This window comes from Equus przewalskii, chromosome 1, assembly GCF_037783145.1.
Source record: "Equus przewalskii isolate Varuska chromosome 1, EquPr2, whole genome shotgun sequence".
Taxonomy (NCBI): Eukaryota; Metazoa; Chordata; class Mammalia; order Perissodactyla; family Equidae; genus Equus; species Equus przewalskii.
In genome coordinates, this window is record NC_091831.1 from 138,201,772 (window position 1) to 138,220,428 (window position 18,657).

General features: G+C 54.7%; 1 protein-coding gene across 2 annotated transcripts in view; it reads left to right on the forward strand.

The window, feature by feature from the left end:
• Positions 1 to 8,184: 8,184 nt before the first annotated feature.
• Positions 8,185 to 18,657, forward strand: part of ONECUT1 (one cut homeobox 1) — a 32,860-nt gene continuing 22,387 nt past the window's right edge. The window contains exons 1-2 of one of the 2 annotated variants that reach the window (XM_070623873.1): positions 8,224 to 9,733; positions 12,880 to 12,972. In XM_070623873.1, coding sequence (XP_070479974.1) covers positions 8,629 to 9,733; positions 12,880 to 12,972 — 1,198 coding nt within the window. In that variant the 5' untranslated portion in view covers positions 8,224 to 8,628. Of the gene's footprint in view, positions 9,734 to 12,879; positions 12,973 to 18,657 lie in introns of both variants that reach the window. The other variant, XM_008516254.2, reaches the window with a different exon arrangement.

Below are 18,657 nucleotides of genomic sequence, written 5' to 3' on the forward strand. Positions count from 1 at the left end.
TAGGGCAGTTTCTTTTCATCCAAAGCTACACACACACACACACACACACACACACACACACGCTCAGACACCAGTCATCCGTTTGCTTTTTGGGGATCCTGAGAGCCTTGGACAAATGGGCCGGTGGCGACAGTGCAAGAGTCAGACTTGCGCCCCCCCCCACCCTCAAGCCCAAAGCATTTGGCTCCTCCGGGAACGAATGCCAAGAGAACCAGTGAAGAAATCCGTCCAAAGTCCAGGCTACCCGGCCCCACCGATGGCCTCACCGTCCCCGCCGGGACAGTGAGGACCAGCCTCGAGCCTGCCCCGTTCCGCTAACTTCCAAAAGCACCTGCCGCCGGCGCCCCAGAGGGCTCTCCCGGCGGGGACGGGGGAAGGCGGGCGGCAAACCGGAGGCTGCCGAGGCGGGCAGAGCGTCCCCCGCCCCCCAGCCCCCCGCGGCTTGGGGTTTTCGCGGTCTCCCCAGCTGGAGCCGGGGCCGCCAGGAGCCGAGAGCGTTAGGTTCAAATGCATCAGGGCTCTGAAGTCATTTATCCGGTTTCATAAATAATTTTCTTATTATACTTAAGCCCGATTCCTGCCCCCTTCCCGTTTTTATTGCGGGGTTTCAGCGACTAAAAAGTTTCTAAGTCGGGTGGGCCGTTGTTTTCCTTTTTCCATCATTAACATCATTAATATAAGCTATCAATAACCCTGTCGTTCCAAGCCGAGTTTCACGGTATTGATCCACGGGGCTATTCATCTCTGCCATGCAAGACACGGAATAATTTTCGCATTACAGTAGCTTGGATTTGCTTTTAATTCATATTTAAAGCTGCAACCGGCTCGGTGGAGCGCTCTGCGAAAGACTAGAGGCGCCTAATTAATAATAAGTTAGAAACGAAGGAAGGCACTGGCGAATAAATAATTAATACAGACATCTATGTCTCTTTGAATATTGCTCCTTTAAAAATTTAGACTTACCAGGGCCATACTGTAAGTCTGCAATTTATATTATGGGGATGATTTAAGAAAGCTATTTTTTTTCCTTGAAATACAATACTAAATTATTTACAGTGTTTTGCAAACCTAAGTTCCTTCATTAGTCAGTCCCTCCGGTTTGTTTCTTCCAGGTGGAAAACACCAATTTCTTAAAATAATCATAATAAGAATCATAGAGGCTGGTCTGGTGGCATAGTGGTTGGGTTTGGGAAGCCGTGCTGGGGTGCTGGGGTTCGCAGGTTCGGATCCTGGGCGGGGACATACACACCACTTGTCCGGCCATGCTCAGGCAGCGACCCACATAGAAGAATTAGTGGGACCTACAACTAGGATATACAACTATGTACTGGGGCTTTGGGGAGAAAAAAAAAAGAGGAAGATTGGCAACAGATGTTAGCTTGGGCCAATCTTCCTCACCAAAAAAACAAAAACAAAAACAAAAAAAACCCCATAAACTCCTAACAAGAACCACCAGCTGCGATTAGCTGCAGGTGGCAAGGAGTCTCCAGCCCTCAGAGGGGCTGAGGGCTGCCATACAGGGTTTTTGTTAAGGAGGGAAGACAAAAGCCAAAGTCTTGGGCAGTGACTTTGGGCATCCACTGGTGCTGGAAGGGACAGAGTTGGAGGTTAATTCAGAGTCCTCAAAGGGCCTCGGGAAGGGAAGAGGCTGGGATTTGGAGCGTCCCAGTTTCCCCTCTTGGCAAAAAAAAAAAAAAAAAAAAAAAAATACAGGATTTTTAGAGAAAGGCCATTGAAAGCCAGGACTGGATTCTGGACTAGCTAGGAACTGCCAGTGGGATAGGAGAAATAACAAAATTCAAGTGAGTAGGAGTGACTGAAAATCGGACAACGTTTTTGTGTGAGAGACTAGGATTTGTTTGCAATATTGTTAGCAATATTGATTTTTTTGTTACTTGGATTAATGTATGTTAAACAGGAAAGTACAGGCATTAGTCAAGTACATTATAATCATCTATTGTTGAGAGCGACATTTCTCAGGTGACTGCCAGAAACTCGGGGCTGTGAGGCAGTTCCAGGGGCAGGAGACCATCCAGGCACAGGTTGGGGCAGCTCTAGCCCTCAGGGGCTGGCAGTGTGCGAAGGCGGAGGCACCTTCATCTCCAGCTCGCTCTTCCTCCCCTCTCTTAGAATTACAGCCCCGTGTTTAACGAAGCCAATACCCAATTGTGTCAGGCTCGACCTCTGCCGGGTTAACTGATGATGAGAGAAATTGACAGGTGGACGTGTTCTTGGCCACCGGGGTCCCCCAAAATTCTTCACCGTGCCCACCCATCTTCCCTACAGCCTTCTAACCCTACCTCCAGGTCTCTTGGCCCCGGGGACCATTCCTATAACCCTCATGGGTCTTGACCCAGAGCTGGGGGTTCCTACATCCCAGCGTCGGTGGCCTGACGCCAGGCGGGGCGCACAGCTGGCGCCCCTGCGCAAATACAAGCACAGACACTTACACATGCACCCACACCCGTTAGGCCTGAGAAAAAACATGAGGTGGGGAGGGAGACACACGAGCGGCTCTTCATAAACGCCTGGAGACCCTCCCGCCCGGCTCCTGAACCTTGGGCGCTGGCCCGACCCTGAAAAGTGTGCCTCGGAGACGACCCACATCCCCTACACGTCGATCGCCAGGGACGCCGCTCCCCGCAGGCTCTGCCTCCTCGCCCCGCGTTCGGGGATTGGGGGCCAAAGTCGCGCTCTCAGCTTTTCGTCTCATCTCTGCTCCTGCGCCTGGGGTCCCCGCATTTACAAGGCCAGACCCCGCGACGCACGCAGGCCCCACCGCGCAAGTGAAGGTCTTTTCCGAGCTCCACTGAAGTTAAAGGGCACGCACAGGACCTCTGGGGCCTAGGACGTCCAAGAAAGGGCGAGAGGTTGAGCTTCAGGGTTAGAGGGTGAGGGTCCGGGGAAAAGACTTCAGGGCGCTGACGACTCCATAATCCCGCGCCCGAATGGCGCTCGGGCCAAAGGGCAGGCGCGCTCGCCCGGAACCCGAAGGGTCCCACCGGCCACGGAGTGGAAAGAGATGAGGAGGCCGAGACGTGCAAAGCAGGCGGACAGAGCCGGATCGGCAAGAAAAGAAGGAAAAGAGTGGAGAGTGGGAGTGGGAAAGGAGAGACGAAGGGAAGGAGGGAAAGAGGAAGCTCGGCCTGGAGAAAAGAAAAGGCCCGGCGGGGGCCAGCAGGCCTGGTGGGAGGCGCAGGCAAGGAGTGGGGAGCCGGCACACCGGCGTTTCGTTTTTAAATCTTCTAGGTGTCTGCGGGTCACATAAAGACAAGGGCGGTAACGATTATTCTGTTAAATCTATGGTACTTGACTGCGCAAACACTAATTGATTAGACACCAAAATGATTTGTTTAAAGAGTTTTCCTTCCCAACTGCAGCTGCTCTCGGGCCAGGGTCGGCGTTGTCCTGAGAGGCTGCGGAGAAGCTCGCCAAGTGGGCCGCGCGCCCGGCCGCCGAGCCCGCAGTGGGCCCGGGTGGGGGTGGCTGGCCCACGTCCCTCCGGCCTGAGGCTCCTGGCCGGGCTGCGACTCGCGACTTCCGCCCTTCCTGTCCTTCAGGGTAGGAGGACGGTGCACCTGGAGACCGTCGTGAGCCGACTTTGCCCTCCGCTCTGAGTTTTCCTCACTTCGGGACACTTTGACTGGCACTGGCGCGAGGGTTCCGTCTCCCCGCCCCTGTCGTCGCCACCCCCAGCCCTGGCTCTCTACCCCCGCGCGCGGCTAATCCAGAGAAGGACCCCAGATGCTGAGGCACCAGAAGAGGAGCCTTAACCACCGCCCCAAACCAGGAAAATTCATTGCCCTTCGTGGCGGGCACAGATCTGCTTTGTGATACACTTCAACAATGTAAAGATAAGACCAAGAAAGAAAATCCACTGAAGTGTTGGCGAGAGAAGGGCAACTCCCCGGGAATAGAGCTGGCTGCGTCCAGCGCGGGTTCCTGCGGCCAAAGCGGCACCCCTGGACCACTCTTGCAGCCCCACGGCACCAGAACCCCCCCAATTCCTTCAACGCTTTCGGCCTGAGGTCTTGAAAAGCCCTCACCGAAGTGGGCGACCGCCGGAACGGATCTAAGCCCAAGAGAAGCCGCCTCTAGTTTATGTGATGGCCCAGGAGAGGAAGTAACTGGAGATGCTTGCAGAGGGGTCTGACGTCGGGGGACCGTTGCCCTGGCCGCCCGCGGCGTCTTCTAGAACCCGGAGTCAGCTGGGCTGGGCACGAGCTGTCAAGAGCCCTTCACCAGAGCATCTTCTCTTTGGGATTTGGAAGGGGTTGGTAGGAAATGGAACAAAGGAGAGTAGAAAAATACAGAGTAAAAAAACATATTGTCATGGACAAAAATCGTAATTTGTTAAGAAGGAAAAAAGTTAACGGAACAGGTGATTTAAAACTATAGGCGAAATAGAAGATCTAAGATTGACAAAGAAGGCTAGAATAATTGCTTGCCACTTCCTTGGCCCCCAGAAAGTGAAGTCATTGATTAATTTTAAAAAATATTTTTCAATAGTGAATCACTAGGCCACCCCCTTCTGAATTTCTTGGTGTTCTGTTTTAAGCCAACAACAATTTTCTGAATAAAATTTCTGCAGAGGTGGGAGGAAGACAGGAGGCTTGCAGGAAGCACCCAGGACCAAATTCTTCACCGCACAGTTATCAAGTGCCTACTGTTGCCCGACACCAAAGAAATGTTTTCTCTCCAGGAGTTTAATTCTAGACTTACTATAGAAATCAGACACACTGGCGAATTACCTTCTGAGGCTCTAGCCAAAGGGTCAGCCTTCCCCTGGAGCTCTGGGTGGGCAATCTGCCGTGACTCCCAGCCTTGCTGTTTGTCTGGTCAACAATGGGAAGTAAACATTTGACGGCTCAGAGGGGCTAGGAACATTTCCTTGGAATGGTCCTGAAAACTGGGACTGGGTAAAATGTTGTATCTCTAATCACTCACAAAGAGCACTAAAGCAATAACTTGGAAACTGATTCGGCCAGCATGTGGAGGAATGGCTTTATTCTCATTCTCTTGTCTAAGCCTGGTGAGGTTACTTGGCAAGCTCTAGCCCACCCAGCATAGGAAGGATTGTACCTGCCCAAGCATCACCACCACCACCCTGACATTTACAAAATAAGCAGTCTGAAATCCTTGCTTCCCCACTGAAAATATTGCCAGCAACAAGCATCCAGTGGATAGTCTTATTTCCCTTTTTCTTAAATATACACATGCACATAATTTTGTGGTGGTGATTGACACTATTTTCTTCTTGAAGTTTCCTGCAGCTACTCAAAATCTAACCAGCTGACAGTAGGCCCTCCCCTCAAACTTCTTGGCTGGTATAATGAATTATGCAGCATCTTGTAATCGCATACACTTGGACAACTAAGTAGTTTCAATGGACCCCCTCCTTGGGCTCTAATTCTTTTAACCCCCACAGTGCACCTGATGGATGCCAGGCACTGTGCTGGGCACTGGAAGGGAGAAGGGATGAGAGAGGCAAAATGACAAAAGACTATCCCAGCCTTCCAGCAGATTGCAATCTGCCTGGTGTCCCTCCCACACGTATGCACACATGCACATTCACCTTGACTAGGCCTGAGAGCATCCTTCCCACTCATCACACATCCTTAGTAATAGGAAAAATTTTTGAGAGGTCAAGTAAAATAAAATGTTTCTGAGAAATCGCTGCAATTCGGTCAACTACAGGAAAACAATGGTTAAATAAAAGGCATGAATAGCCACAAAAGATTAGGGAGATTTGCAACCAAAGCAAGTCCTGTGTACATGTTAGCCCAACATATATAATATTTATCCAGATCTTGTCTTTGGCTGACTTTTCCTTTAGGGACCAACACGGGACCAGGACCCCTTTTCATAAGTTGGGGGGCACTGAGCTCACCTGATCCCAGCCCTCTTCATTTAGCCTCCAGGAGCTCAGCTAGGAGCCTCACATGGAGGAGGATTTCCAGGGTCAAGTCCCTAATTAGTTACACAAAGAGAAAACCATGAACAATTTGTGCACTTGCTGGTATTTACTTCTTTCTTTCTTTGAACAAAGTGCCTTTTGGGAAGAGAGTTGTCATAGGGCAAATCAATCATTTTGGGGAGATTAAAATGTGGGGAGGACAACAGGTTAGCTCAAGGGCTGCCTGCTACTTTAACCCAATGTTTGGTCTCATATGAGAGCCACGTGTTCAATGCTATAAGAAAAGAGAACAGAAACAATAAGGAACCAAAGACGCAGCTTCCCATCAACATATTGGAATCCAGAAAATGTATGTTTTATGCTTGTATGTATGTGGGTATGACAAGATAGATATAAGTTTAAATAGAATAATTTTGTTTCCTGAGTTCCTTTATGTCTGTGTTTTTTCCCCCAAAGATCTTTTTTCTCTCTGGGGGCCTTAAATTCCTAAATGTTCTCTGTATAGGTAGATGCTAAGTCCACTGAGATGGACTCCCATTTCCAGGGCCTCCATAGGCATTGTTTGCACAAGATAGGAGTGTCTCTGGTGATGAAACCAGGCAGATTAACCAATCCCAGGACATGACCACTTTCAAGGAAGTCAGGTTGACTGTACCCACTGGCCTTGACCTGCCTAGATCATGATGTTGCTTTGGTGGTGGCAGGGACCAGGGCAAAGAGATGGGCCTGCTCATGCCTTAGCTGGTGAGAAGTGTCCTCCAAGGGTGGCTGGCCCAAGATTTTGCCTAGGGGACCCAGCCACCACTACTACCACCACCCCAGCCCTGGCCTCTCCCAGGGTCTGGGAACATTTCCAGTAGGGACACTGCTGGTGGGCTCCAACCGGGTGCCCCAGCAAAGGAACATACAGTCTGAGTTTGGCCCAGGCCAGGCCACACACACTGTTCCATATCCGGGCCCAGATACCCAGGCTCTGAGAGGCAGTCCCCCATTGTGACCACCACTTGCCTGGGGCTGAGGCTCGGCGCTGACCCGGTCGTAACTGCCAAGGGCTGGACAATGGGCACATCTGTCCTTTCTCTGAGGGATGAAAGCACCTAAGCGGACACGGCTCTGCCTTTTGTTACGGATTTTTTCCCCCTTTCTTTTGTAAATGAAAGAAAGCCGCGGCATGTGGTGGTCTGGTGTACGTCCCACACTGGGGGCCTCCCCACGCGTCCCCACCAGGCCCAAGGACCGGGTTCGATTCCGGATTGGAGCGCGATTGTGAGAAGAGGACAATTATGCCCGAAGCTGAATTGATTTTCAAATCTGGAGGCTTCTCTCGGGGACGCCGGGAAGAGGGCATCCCTACGGGCCAAGCGGAGACTGGCGCGCCCTGTCCCCCCTGCCGGCGTCAGTCCTTCACCAAAGCAGCGGCCTCAGGGTGCTTTACCAGGAGGGCCGTGGAGCAACCGCAGGAACCGCCCGAACCTCAGCGGCCCCACTAGCACCCAGAAGTTAACATGGGAACCCACCAGGGCGCTCCCCCCACCACACACACACACACACAAGCCAAGCCGTTGGCGAAGCCGGCACGCCGCCTTAATTATCAACTGAGCCGGAGAGGGACCCAGGCGGCGGGGGACAGCGAGGTATGGCCCGGGCCCGGACTCTTGGCACTGAGCGCGCCTCTCCCCAGCGCATGGAAGAGGAAAGGTGGGCAGAGGATTATCAGGGAAGATAGAGGTTGCTAGGTCAACTGCCACCAAGCTGACCAAGGCTTTTAAAATATGTGGTCCCCTCCCCCGCAAAAGGACAAGCACCTAGGGAAGCGGAGAGCGCGGACTCCCAGAAGCCCTCCGGGAAATCAAGCTTAGTGGGCTAGGGCGGAAGCAGTGATGACACAGTCCTCAGCTCCTCGGGCAACCTGCGCCGGGAGGCAGCAACTGGAGAGAGAGGCGACGGCTCTCCAGGCACAGCGCGCCACCCGGGATGCGAGCCTGGCAACGGCGGCCCGAGGCTGGGATGAGAGCCCACGCGGGCCAGGGAGCCGAGAGGGGCGCAAGTCTCTCGGGGTTGCGGCGGCGGCCCTAGGTTGCACTCTAGGCCGGGCGTCCCCAGGTGCGCGCCGCTTCCCCGCCACCGGGCGCCGCCAGTAAGGCGCGGGCCCCCCTCCTTCATTTGTACAGGGAAGTCACGGGCCGCGCGCGCGGGGGCCGAGGGGGCGGGGCCAGTCGCGCGCCTGCGCGCTGCGCCTGGCGGGCGTGAGGGCGGGCCGCGGCGGCAGCGGCGGCGGCGGAACCGCGGCCGGAGTCTGCAACAGTAACCCAGCCATGGCTCGAGCTGGCCAGCGGCGCGGGCAGGCAGCAGCCGCGGAAGGCGCGCGGGCTGCGTCAGGGGAGCCGGGGACCTCACAATTCTAAGAAGGAGAGGGGCGAGAGGGGGCCGGGGGCGGGAGGGCCGGGGGCACCGCGCTCGCCCAACGGCGCGGATCCTTTTTGGAAATTAATATTTAAAAAAAAAAAAAGCGGAGGACGCAGAGGGGAAGGTGGGGGCAAGAGGGAAGGCGAGACACACAGAGAGGGAGACAGAGCCCCACAGTGAGAGGAAGGAAGGAAGGAAGGCAACAGTCGCCAGCAGCCGCTGTGAACACCGGACTCCGTGCGCCCTTCGCCGCCTCTGCCCGGCCTCATCGATGTTGTGTCCGCCGCCCGCTCGCCCGGATCACGATGAACGCACAGCTGACCATGGAGGCGATCGGCGAGCTGCACGGGGTGAGCCATGAGCCGGTTCCAGCCCCTGCCGACCTGCTGGGCGGCAGTCCCCACGCGCGAAGCTCCGTGGCGCACCGCGGCAGCCACCTGCCCCCCGCGCACCCGCGCTCCATGGGCATGGCGTCCCTGCTGGACGGCGGCGGCGGCGGCAGCGATTACCACCACCACCACCGGGCCCCCGAGCACAGCCTGGCTGGCCCCCTGCACCCTACCATGACCATGGCCTGCGAGACTCCCCCAGGTATGAGCATGCCCACCACCTACACCACCTTAACCCCTCTGCAGCCGCTGCCGCCCATCTCCACCGTCTCGGACAAGTTCCCCCACCATCACCACCACCACCATCACCACCATCACCCGCACCACCACCAGCGCCTGGCGGGCAACGTGAGCGGTAGCTTCACGCTCATGCGGGACGAGCGCGGGCTGGCCTCCATGAATAACCTCTATACCCCCTATCACAAGGACGTGGCCGGCATGGGCCAGAGCCTCTCGCCCCTCTCCGGCTCCGGTCTGGGCGGCATCCACAACTCCCAGCAAGGGCTCCCTCACTATGCCCACCCGGGCGCCGCCATGCCCACCGACAAGATGCTCACCCCCAACGGCTTCGAAGCCCACCACCCGGCCATGCTCGGCCGTCACGGGGAGCAGCACCTCACGCCCACCTCGGCCGGCATGGTGCCCATCAACGGCCTTCCTCCGCACCACCCCCACGCCCACCTGAACGCCCAGGGCCACGGGCAGCTCCTGGGCACGGCCCGGGAACCCAACCCTTCGGTGACCGGTGCGCAGGTTAGCAATGGAAGTAATTCAGGGCAGATGGAAGAGATCAATACCAAAGAGGTGGCGCAGCGTATCACCACCGAGCTCAAGCGCTACAGCATCCCACAGGCCATCTTCGCGCAGAGGGTGCTCTGCCGCTCCCAAGGGACCCTCTCGGACCTCCTGCGCAACCCCAAACCCTGGAGCAAACTCAAGTCCGGCCGAGAGACCTTCCGGAGGATGTGGAAGTGGCTGCAGGAGCCAGAGTTCCAGCGCATGTCTGCGCTCCGCTTAGCAGGTGAGCGGGCCAAGGAGCTGGGCGCGCGGAGAGATAAGGGATGGGGAAGCAGGAGGGAGGGAAGGAGGACTGGGAACGCTTCATTCTGTCCCCCTTTCCCTGAGGGGTGGGGGAGATCTCTGGGCCTGGGAGAGCCAGCACCCGGCTCCCGGGAGCAGATCGCCTTCTCCAGGACGATGGGCTGTGGAAGGCTCCGGGAGCTCAGCGGCGCGACCTTCGCGACTGCAGGGGCGCGTTTGTGCTCAGAGACGGCGCTGGAAGGTCGCACGGCCCGAGGCGGAGAGAAATCCCCGCTTCTGGCTGGACACGGTCTGTGCGTCGCTTCTCTGGTTGGGCACTCTGGGTTTGGGGATAGGGAAGCGACGAGTGCGTGGAACTGCGCGCAGGTGCTGCGAGCCAGTACCCCTGGCATATACCCGGGCGCTGGGCTGGAGTGTGCCGGAGTTCCCCGCCAGTGTGTGGCTGATATCGCTGCGGTAACCACCTCCCGCGTTCACTCTACTGGAGCGGGGTGGGGGGATGGGAGAGCGCACTCTGAGAGTTCCGGCAAAAGGTTCCGAAGCCGCGGGGCAGTGGGTGTGTGGCGCGGGCGCTGTGTAAGGCGTAACACGCACTCTGCGCCGGCACCCCGCGGTGGAAAGGAAAGGGAGGCAGACGGTGCCGAGGTCTCGGTGAGGGAGATTTCAGCCGAGCCCAGGGACCGCCTTCGCTGCCGACTCGCTTAGGACTTCGTATTCCGTTTTATTCCTCTGCGCGATTCTTCGTCTGAAAAATGCAGGAGGTTGGGAGGGTGGATGACTCCCAAGTCAGCGAGCAGAGGTTTCCCTGGCCCGGTGTTTCCGATTTGAGCGGGCATGTCCCGGCGGCGCTGCACCGACCCCACGCCTAGCTCCTGCAGCCTCTCTAGGCCAAGGTGCGTGGAAGGCTATGGCCAGAGTAGCCGAGGGGACAGCTGAGCCCAGCCCGAATTGCACCGGGGATTTGAAGCGGATTCGGCGACCCTGAGGGCGGAGGACACAGGGGAGGTAGAGCCAAGGGCAGCCGAGGGCGGACTGGGTTTGATGAGACCCGGGCTGGGCTGATTGACTCCTGGGTCCATGTCCCCCTCCCCTCAATCTCAGCCCTGCGCCCTAGCCTGAGTCTTGGCGAAGAGAAAGGTAAAAAGCCGGAATGAGGGTTTGTTAATTAACTGATCGTTCTCTATTAATTCGTCCCTGGAGGACGAGAGACAGTCAATCCGCTCAGAGCCGGGGGCACTGAGCCGTTTCACAGTCTAAAATCAAAGCGAGAGGCCAGAGCCCCCTCCCCCGCCTCGGGCGGGCCAATGAGAAGCTAGAGAGAGGCAGGTGCCACCGTGCCCGCGAGCCTGCGACTCGAGCCCCGATGCGACCCAAAGCACTCCCAGGGTCTGGGCGCTCGTGGCCTCGCCGCCCTAGCGCCGCGCTGACTGAGCCTCCGCCGGCCCCGCGCTCGTTCGCTCCCAGCGAAGTCCTCGTGCGGGCTCTTGCATCCCGCGCCTGGAAGCCGGGCGAGGCGGGGGTGGGGGAAGGCTGGGGGAAGGGAGAGATGGACCAGGTGCCCTCTGGGGCTTTCGCGATTCCACCCTCTGGCCTTGTGTGCAGCCACCATATCGCCCCCCCGTGGGCTGACCGAGACCCCAGGGCAGCCGAAGTTCCAGAAGGGGTGGGCAAAACGGCTGCTCCTCTGCCTGACTGCTCCGCCTCCGCCGGCGCCCGAGGTCGTCAGAGCCTTTTCACACGCGCACGCCGGCCCGGAGCCCCGGCTTCAGGACCTTTTACCCAGGCGGTGCCGGCAGAGGCCGGCGAGGGGCGGGGGAAGAGAGGAAGGGAGTGGAAATGGAGAGGGGTGCCCCCAGGGAAGCTCGGTCCACACCCCCGCCCCGTGAAGGCGCTTGCTCGGGACTTCAATGACCTTCCTCCCCCGCTGCCTCCTGTCACCCCTTGGAAAGACAGACTGACAGGTTTTGTTCAGAGACGACTCCTGAGCCCTAGAAACCCGGCCTCGGGCCCTGCCCTGCCCGAGCGCCCCCTCCCCCGATCCCCCCGCGTGGGCACCGCAGTGCAGATGAGGGGACAGTCCCAGTACTGCGACCCGCACACGGGAGGCGCGAGCGGGGTGCCGGCCGGGGCTCACCGGACCCAAGAGGTTCTCGAAGGGGCGCCTACCTGGCACCCAGCAGCCCTCGGCCCTAGGCACGTGGCCTTTTCCTGGGGGAACAAAAAAAAAGGGGGAAAATAGGAGACTCTGTCCGGACATGCATTTGGCGCCAAACCACAAGCGGACTCCGCGTCCTAAGACCCAGATGGAGCGTCACCTCTCTTTCATTTTCCTTTCTTTAACTTAATTAAAGGGGTGGGGACCGCTGGGAGGAGGGCGCGTGCAGAGCGAACCGGGAGCAATCCCATTACCCTGCGAAAGCCACGACCTATTTTTAAGTCACTGAAGAACATCAAGCCGTCCCGTTAACGTTTTCATTTAGGAAAAAAAAAAAAGTGAGGCCGTTTCCTGAACCCTCCAAATGATCTCTAGTTGGCTCTGCCTGACTGTAGGAGGCTTAAAACGAATACAGGGCACCTTGGCCGCGGCTGTGGGCCGCTGCCGTCTCCTCCCCACCGCAGGCTCCCGTGCACAGAGGTGCCCCTCGCAGCTCTGCTCTCTGCTGCACTCAGAGACCGCTCAGCCTTGTCCCTACCCCATTGGAGGCCGGGCCTACCGAGGTCGGTGCCTTGGCTCGGTGGCAGGAGAGGGGCTTCTCCATGCCCCTCCCTGTACCACAGGCTCGGCGCAGCCTGTGGAGGGTCCAGACCCTCGGCACGTGGCGGCGTGTTTGGGCAGGCGATTTCTCCTTACGAAATTACGTAGGCTGGTGGAAGACGGGAGACAGGAGGAAATTCTCACCAAATTAACTACCTTTAAAAAATCAATATATGTTCCCTCAATGTAATACTTGCCGCTGCCCCATTAAAGTGCAGCGCAACCAGGCCCGCGCGTGTCTTGTCCCAGGTGGGGTGGGCGGGCTGGGCTGTGCCGGTGGGTGGGTGCCCCGCCTCTGACGTGGGCGCCTATTAAGATGTGAGCAGATTAGTTTCCAATTAAAGATTTCAGAAGGCTTCCTTCGTCCACAGAAGGGGAGCTGCCTGCGCAGGAAGAGGCTGTTACGCGCACCCACCAGCCGGTGCAGCACCACGGACCCAGGAGGCGAGGCCCGCAGGCCCCAGGTTCGGGCAGGGGTGGGTGCAGGGCCACTCCGACCCTGCGGTACCTGGAGGTTGGAAACCTCCAAACAGAGCTGGGGGGGGAGGGGGGCGCGGCCGGGTCTTTGCACTCTCTGCGCCCCTCCCTGTCCGGGATTTGCCCCGCCTGAGCCCGGGGCGGGGTTGGGGGGGAGCCGGTCCGGCCAAGAGGTGGCCATGAGAAAGTCTCGCCGGGACCAACCTGGGCCGTGTTTGCCATAAGTGGCCTTGTGGCCTGGTTGATTGATAACTGGCCCCCGCGCAAGTCCATTTGCTTTTTGTTAATATTTATCCCAGTGGTGACATTTCAACTGTCCCCTCGCCTCCCTGGGCCACGGGAGCCAAACAGAAGGAGTGCGGTGCTGAGCCCTGGGAACCCCACTTGCCCAATCCTCGAAGACACCCTGGCCGGGGGAAAAGCCAGGACTGGGCTTGTGGTATGCGGGAACTGGAATGCTTCCTGTACCCGAGAGTAGGAGGAGAAGGCGCCAAGCGGACTGGTTCCGTCGCGCCCCGCGTCTTGGCGCTGCGGGACTCGCGCAGCGCAGCTGCTCCCAGCCGCCAGCAGCGGCGTGAACAAAGGGCCGGCGGGGCACGGCCGACCGCGTCCGCCTCGCAGCCCAGCGGCAAGGGAGGCTGCCGTGGGGAGCTTCTCCTCGGGAGGCCTGGGGTGGCCTCCTCCTCGTGTGGCCGCGGGACCGACCAGTTGTCAGGCGGAGGCCCAGGAGTCCCAGAGTCCCCCCTCCCAAGCCGAATGGTGGCCTTGCGCCAGAGGAGTTGCCTGGGGACCCCTCACACACATCAGCCGAGCAGGAGGAAACCAAAGCGTCTCGCTCTTGGAAACAATCACAAGAAGGCTCTGCGTGGGCCTTTCTCACAGCCATGTCAGACCCCTCGAGGGTGTGGGACAGTAGTTCCCTCTTGCAGTCCCCACTAGGGAGCACAAACCCCAGTGAGGAGAGAAAGGAGTGCATGGGGTTAAAAAGAAGAGTGTGTGTGGTGAAGACTGGAGCCGATAGTTTGACCAGAGTAGAGGAGACTGGCTTCTGGGTCTTGAGGAGGCCTGACGGTTGCTGTGTGGCAACCCTGGTGTCAGCGCATGGAGGACTACCGCCTGAGACAAATAAACCCCGAGGCCTGCTTGGAGGGCAGCTGGCTGTCTCGCCAGCCGGTGCAGCCCCCAGCCACTTGGAAGCGCCTAGAGGGCGATCGGGGTCGGCCAGGGCGACCCACCCGGCCCAGGGCTGTGGCAGTCACTAGAGACCCAGCCCTGCCATCAATGTTTTGTAACTGGCACTTGGGAAGACTATACCAACAATAACACTGTTGTGCAGTAGCAGCCAAGCGACTCAAAGCCCAGGGCGCGTCTTTCTCTATCTTCAAGCCCCGAGCCCTCAGCGCGCCGCGGGGAGCTGGACTCCTGCCCTCCCTGATGCCCCACATTGGGCTCACCTTCTCCCGGTAGCCGGACGGGCTGGCGATAGCTGCGCGCGCCCCCTATGGGACGCCGGGGCCCCGCGCCGGGCAAACCTCGGCGGGTCAACCCGCTGCGAGAGGAAAGGGATATTTGCTGCGGCTTTGTGTTCAGAACACCGTTGTCCTAGTGGTTTTCAAAACGATAACTATTTTGATAGGAAGAGGGTGTGAAGGAGGGAAAAAAAGGATACCGAGTGGGATCTATCTTGGTCCGCAACAATGCCTGGGTATTACCCCACTGATGAGACAAAATTGCCATCCTCAGAAAGTACACCCCTGCTCCAACCTCTCCAAGCAAGATGCATGTTTAGATTTCCTATCTGAATTATGCTTTTGCTGGAATGTTTTTATTTGAGAAAAGCAGAGTCAGAGTAGCAAAGGGGACTCTGGATGTCTGAAGTAGGAGGTTAGGGCTGGGGGATTTGGCACGAGAGGGCGGATTAGCGGTTCCTTTGTTTGGTTGTTTCCCCTTTCAGCTAACTGACTGGAGTTCGGAGGCTGCCCTGAGGCTTTGAGCTTGGAGGTCTTTGTCTCCTCTCGTGTGGGGTGGGGGAAAGGGCGTTTGCAGACAGGCCTGGAGCCCTGGTGCGGCGTCAGGACCCTGGACAGGGCCCCGCCAGCACTTCGCCTGCTCTAGTTTCTCTTCACCCCTGGAAGGTGGCTAGGATGCCTTTGAAGAGTTGTAGTAAGGAAACGAAAACTATCAGCTAATATTCTGAAGTTTATGAGAAATCATGAGGCCCCGCCAGGCATATACACCGGCACAGTCACGGAATCGAAAAGATCAAACCTGTCCTCGTCGATCAGGTGGTTGATCTTTCCTCCCTCCTTGGCTGCTTTCTGCGTGCATCTGACTGCACGTGCACACCTGCTTATAAAATCGGAATTCGAGTCCCAATGGGTGTGACGGGGTTGGATCATTAAGCGAAAACGTTCAATTCACTCCCTTTGATCCGTGCTGGGGAAAATCTATAGTCATCTCTAATCTACGAGGTCTTTAAGGAGGTTGTTACACGAGCTGTTTTGATGTCATCATTTCCACATTCATGGCCAATTCAGCTAATCAAACAGACGCTGCTACCCAAAGTTCTCAGAAGAAATAGTTCTTACAGAGTGTACTGGTAAAATTTATTCTTGATTTCCTTGTAAGAAGGAAAATCCTCAAGTCTGATGAAGGTGGGTAACTAAAAAGAAGGTCGTTGGCTGTCTTGCTCCTCAAAATCCATAATTAGAAACCTTGCCCTTGAAGTAAGTGTTCAGTGCTCTTTGTAAACTCCACGCATTGGAATAAACACCAACTTAATACTTTTAATCAACCAAGGACCTTTGATGGATTGGATGAGAAATGACTAGTTTCATTTCTGTCCCCATTAAAACAGTAGAATTTCCACTTTGGGTAAAACTGAATAGTCCCCAAACTAGAGTAGCAACAGGAGGGCCTTATTGAAGTTATGGTAGTTAGAGGTTAGATTTCTTATAATTCTGGATAAAAGCATTCAACAAGTGTTCATTAAACACTATTTTCATTATGTCTCTATTTAAATAAGATGAAGAAGTACCTTTGAGAGAAGAAAGTCACTTTATTTCCACATAAAAAGTGTCAGCCTCACAGAGCTCAGTAAAAAGCAAAAACTTATTTCCAACAGGAATGAATTTAGTGCACAATCATAAATTCCTATTTTCTTTCCATAGATTTGCACAGGTTTTTCTTTTAACACAAGTGTGTTAACACTAATGACGTTTAATTTCCTCCTGAAGTGATAGGATTGGGTTAGACGACAAGACCAACCACAAGACAATCTGATTATTTTGGCACAAACACACGAATTTATGTTTTATCACCGGCGCTAACTATCAAGTCATCTACACTGTGTTCCTCCCAAAAGATGCTACGTTATCACAAAGTTAGCTTCTAGAAACTTTCTTCTCCTTTAAGTGAGACAGTTTGATAAGACAACAGCTGAACAGAACCAGACCCTGAAATACAACCCATCATGTTTGTCCTGGCAATTGGGAAGGAAGGAGCTTGTATCTGCCGTGCACATTCTATTGGTCAGGTACCGTGCTAGGCACATAGACTTTCTCATTTAATACTTACCATCGATTCCAGTGGCTCCCAAATCTTGCTACACATTGGAATCATTTAGGGATCTTTTTTTTTTTTTTCAAATGATTCCTGGCTAAAATCCCAGATCTTCTGTTGTAATTATATAGGGCATGACCTGGCATTGGAATGTTTAAGAGCTTTGAGGTGATTTTAATGCGCAGCAAAGTTTGGGAGCCACTAGTTTATACGCTAGTTGCCGTTATTTTCCCTGTTTCTCTGTTCAGTGAGGTTAAATAACTTGCCTGTGGTAACACAGCTGGAAATCACTCATGCCTTGAACTCAGCTTTCCCGGCTCAAAGCCCAGAACCCTCTGATCCTCTCCCCTGTGCCTCTGTTACTAGTACAGGTCTGCCAGGTCAGTGGGCCCAGAAGGTGGAAATGTCTGAGTCACTGTCATAAACACCCAATCTAGAAAGTCTGTGCATAATAAAAGTCTTGAAATTAAAGAATGCAGATCTCCCCTCTGGGACTCTCAGAGAGTTACTTGTGGAAACTTATTTCTTTTTTACTCAAGACTTATAAGAGAGACTTTTTATTGCTCTCTTTTGAAGAAGTGGCCAGAGGGAATATAAGGCAGTAACAGAGCTGGACGTGGAACCGAAGTCTCCCTATCCATTTGTTCACTTAAACAATTGTTGATGGGCAAGACCCATCTCATTAGATGTGTTCTGTGGGTAGGACTGGTCCACTGGGATGGACGCCTGGAGGAAGGCCCAGAGGCCCGAACCTTGCCCACTTTCAGGCATTGGTGTTCTGATCTGCACTCACACTGCAATTACATTTCTTGGCTTCACATCTGTGCCTGTCTTGCCTGTTACTCATATTTTAGGACTCTGCACTAAAAAATAATAAATTGACTAAAACTCTGTGTATATGTTGGCAATCATCCAGAGGGCAACTTACAATTTCCGTCAAACACCGCATGTTTCCAGTTATCCATGTGTTTCTCATCTTCCTTTGCATATGCCATAGGGTACTCAGAATCGACAGTTTCTGAAATCACTGCTTTCGTTTTCGCATCTGGTGATGATCTCATACTCCCAAAGAGAGGTTATCAAAGGAACACAATAAACTATGTGCTTTTCGCTTTCTTTCCTGTTGTCTTCTAAAACAGATCAATGGGGAAAATTAAATAAATAAACGAGCGAAGCGCGCCACCTAGTGACCCCCGTGCTCACTGCAGGTGGAGTGCGTGAGAGGAGTGGCTAACGCGATTCTAGTATTGATGGAGTCACAAAAATCGTTCATTAAGGCAATTTAATCTTTGCTATTAAATGTCCTTTCAATTCATTTGGGGTAATTAAGATGCAGTTAAAGTGATTAAATTCTAATTACTTATGCTAGACAAAGACATATTTGTCACACTAATGCGGTTAACTAAGGACTCAGAAAGAAAGTTAACATTTACTTCAAATGATGCAACTGGAAAAATCAGTTCCTCTTTTCATCATTAATCCAGTGAGCTGGGTGATTATGTAATGGCACTACAAGCTCATTAAATAGGGGAAGTGCTGATTAAAATGGCTGCTAAGAGGAAAACCTGCTCCAGGAGTACCTCAGTACCGTTGGGTCAGCATTCTCAGCAAAATTACTTAGTGTTCTTTCTCTCCACGCCCCCACCCCAAAGTAATAACCAGCTCCTGGGTTCCATCCTGATGTTAAAAGAGGGATGGCTCACAGAAAGCTTTTATTGCCAGCCTCCAGACAGAGTTAAACCAAAAACTAGTTTTAAATGGTAAATGCGTTCTTGGGGTAGAGGACCAAGGCACATGGCAGGGTGGGTAGGGGGACAGATTCCTGAAACAAACAGCTCCAGAAAGAGATTTTCCACTGCAGGCTTCGGAGCCACTTCCCTTCAAACAGACACCTTTCCTATTAAGTGTTCCTTCTTCCTTCCCCACTTCCACTTTTACTGCCTTTGATGCATGGGGACAGAGTCCTCTACACAAGATCATGCCACCTTTGATTGTTATGCACACTCTGAAGAGCGCTAAGTACCTCAGTTCTGAATTGGTCTCTTTGCAGTGTTTTTCTACATTCATATGTAAAGCCATCTGAGATTATGAACTATCAGGTAACTAAGCCT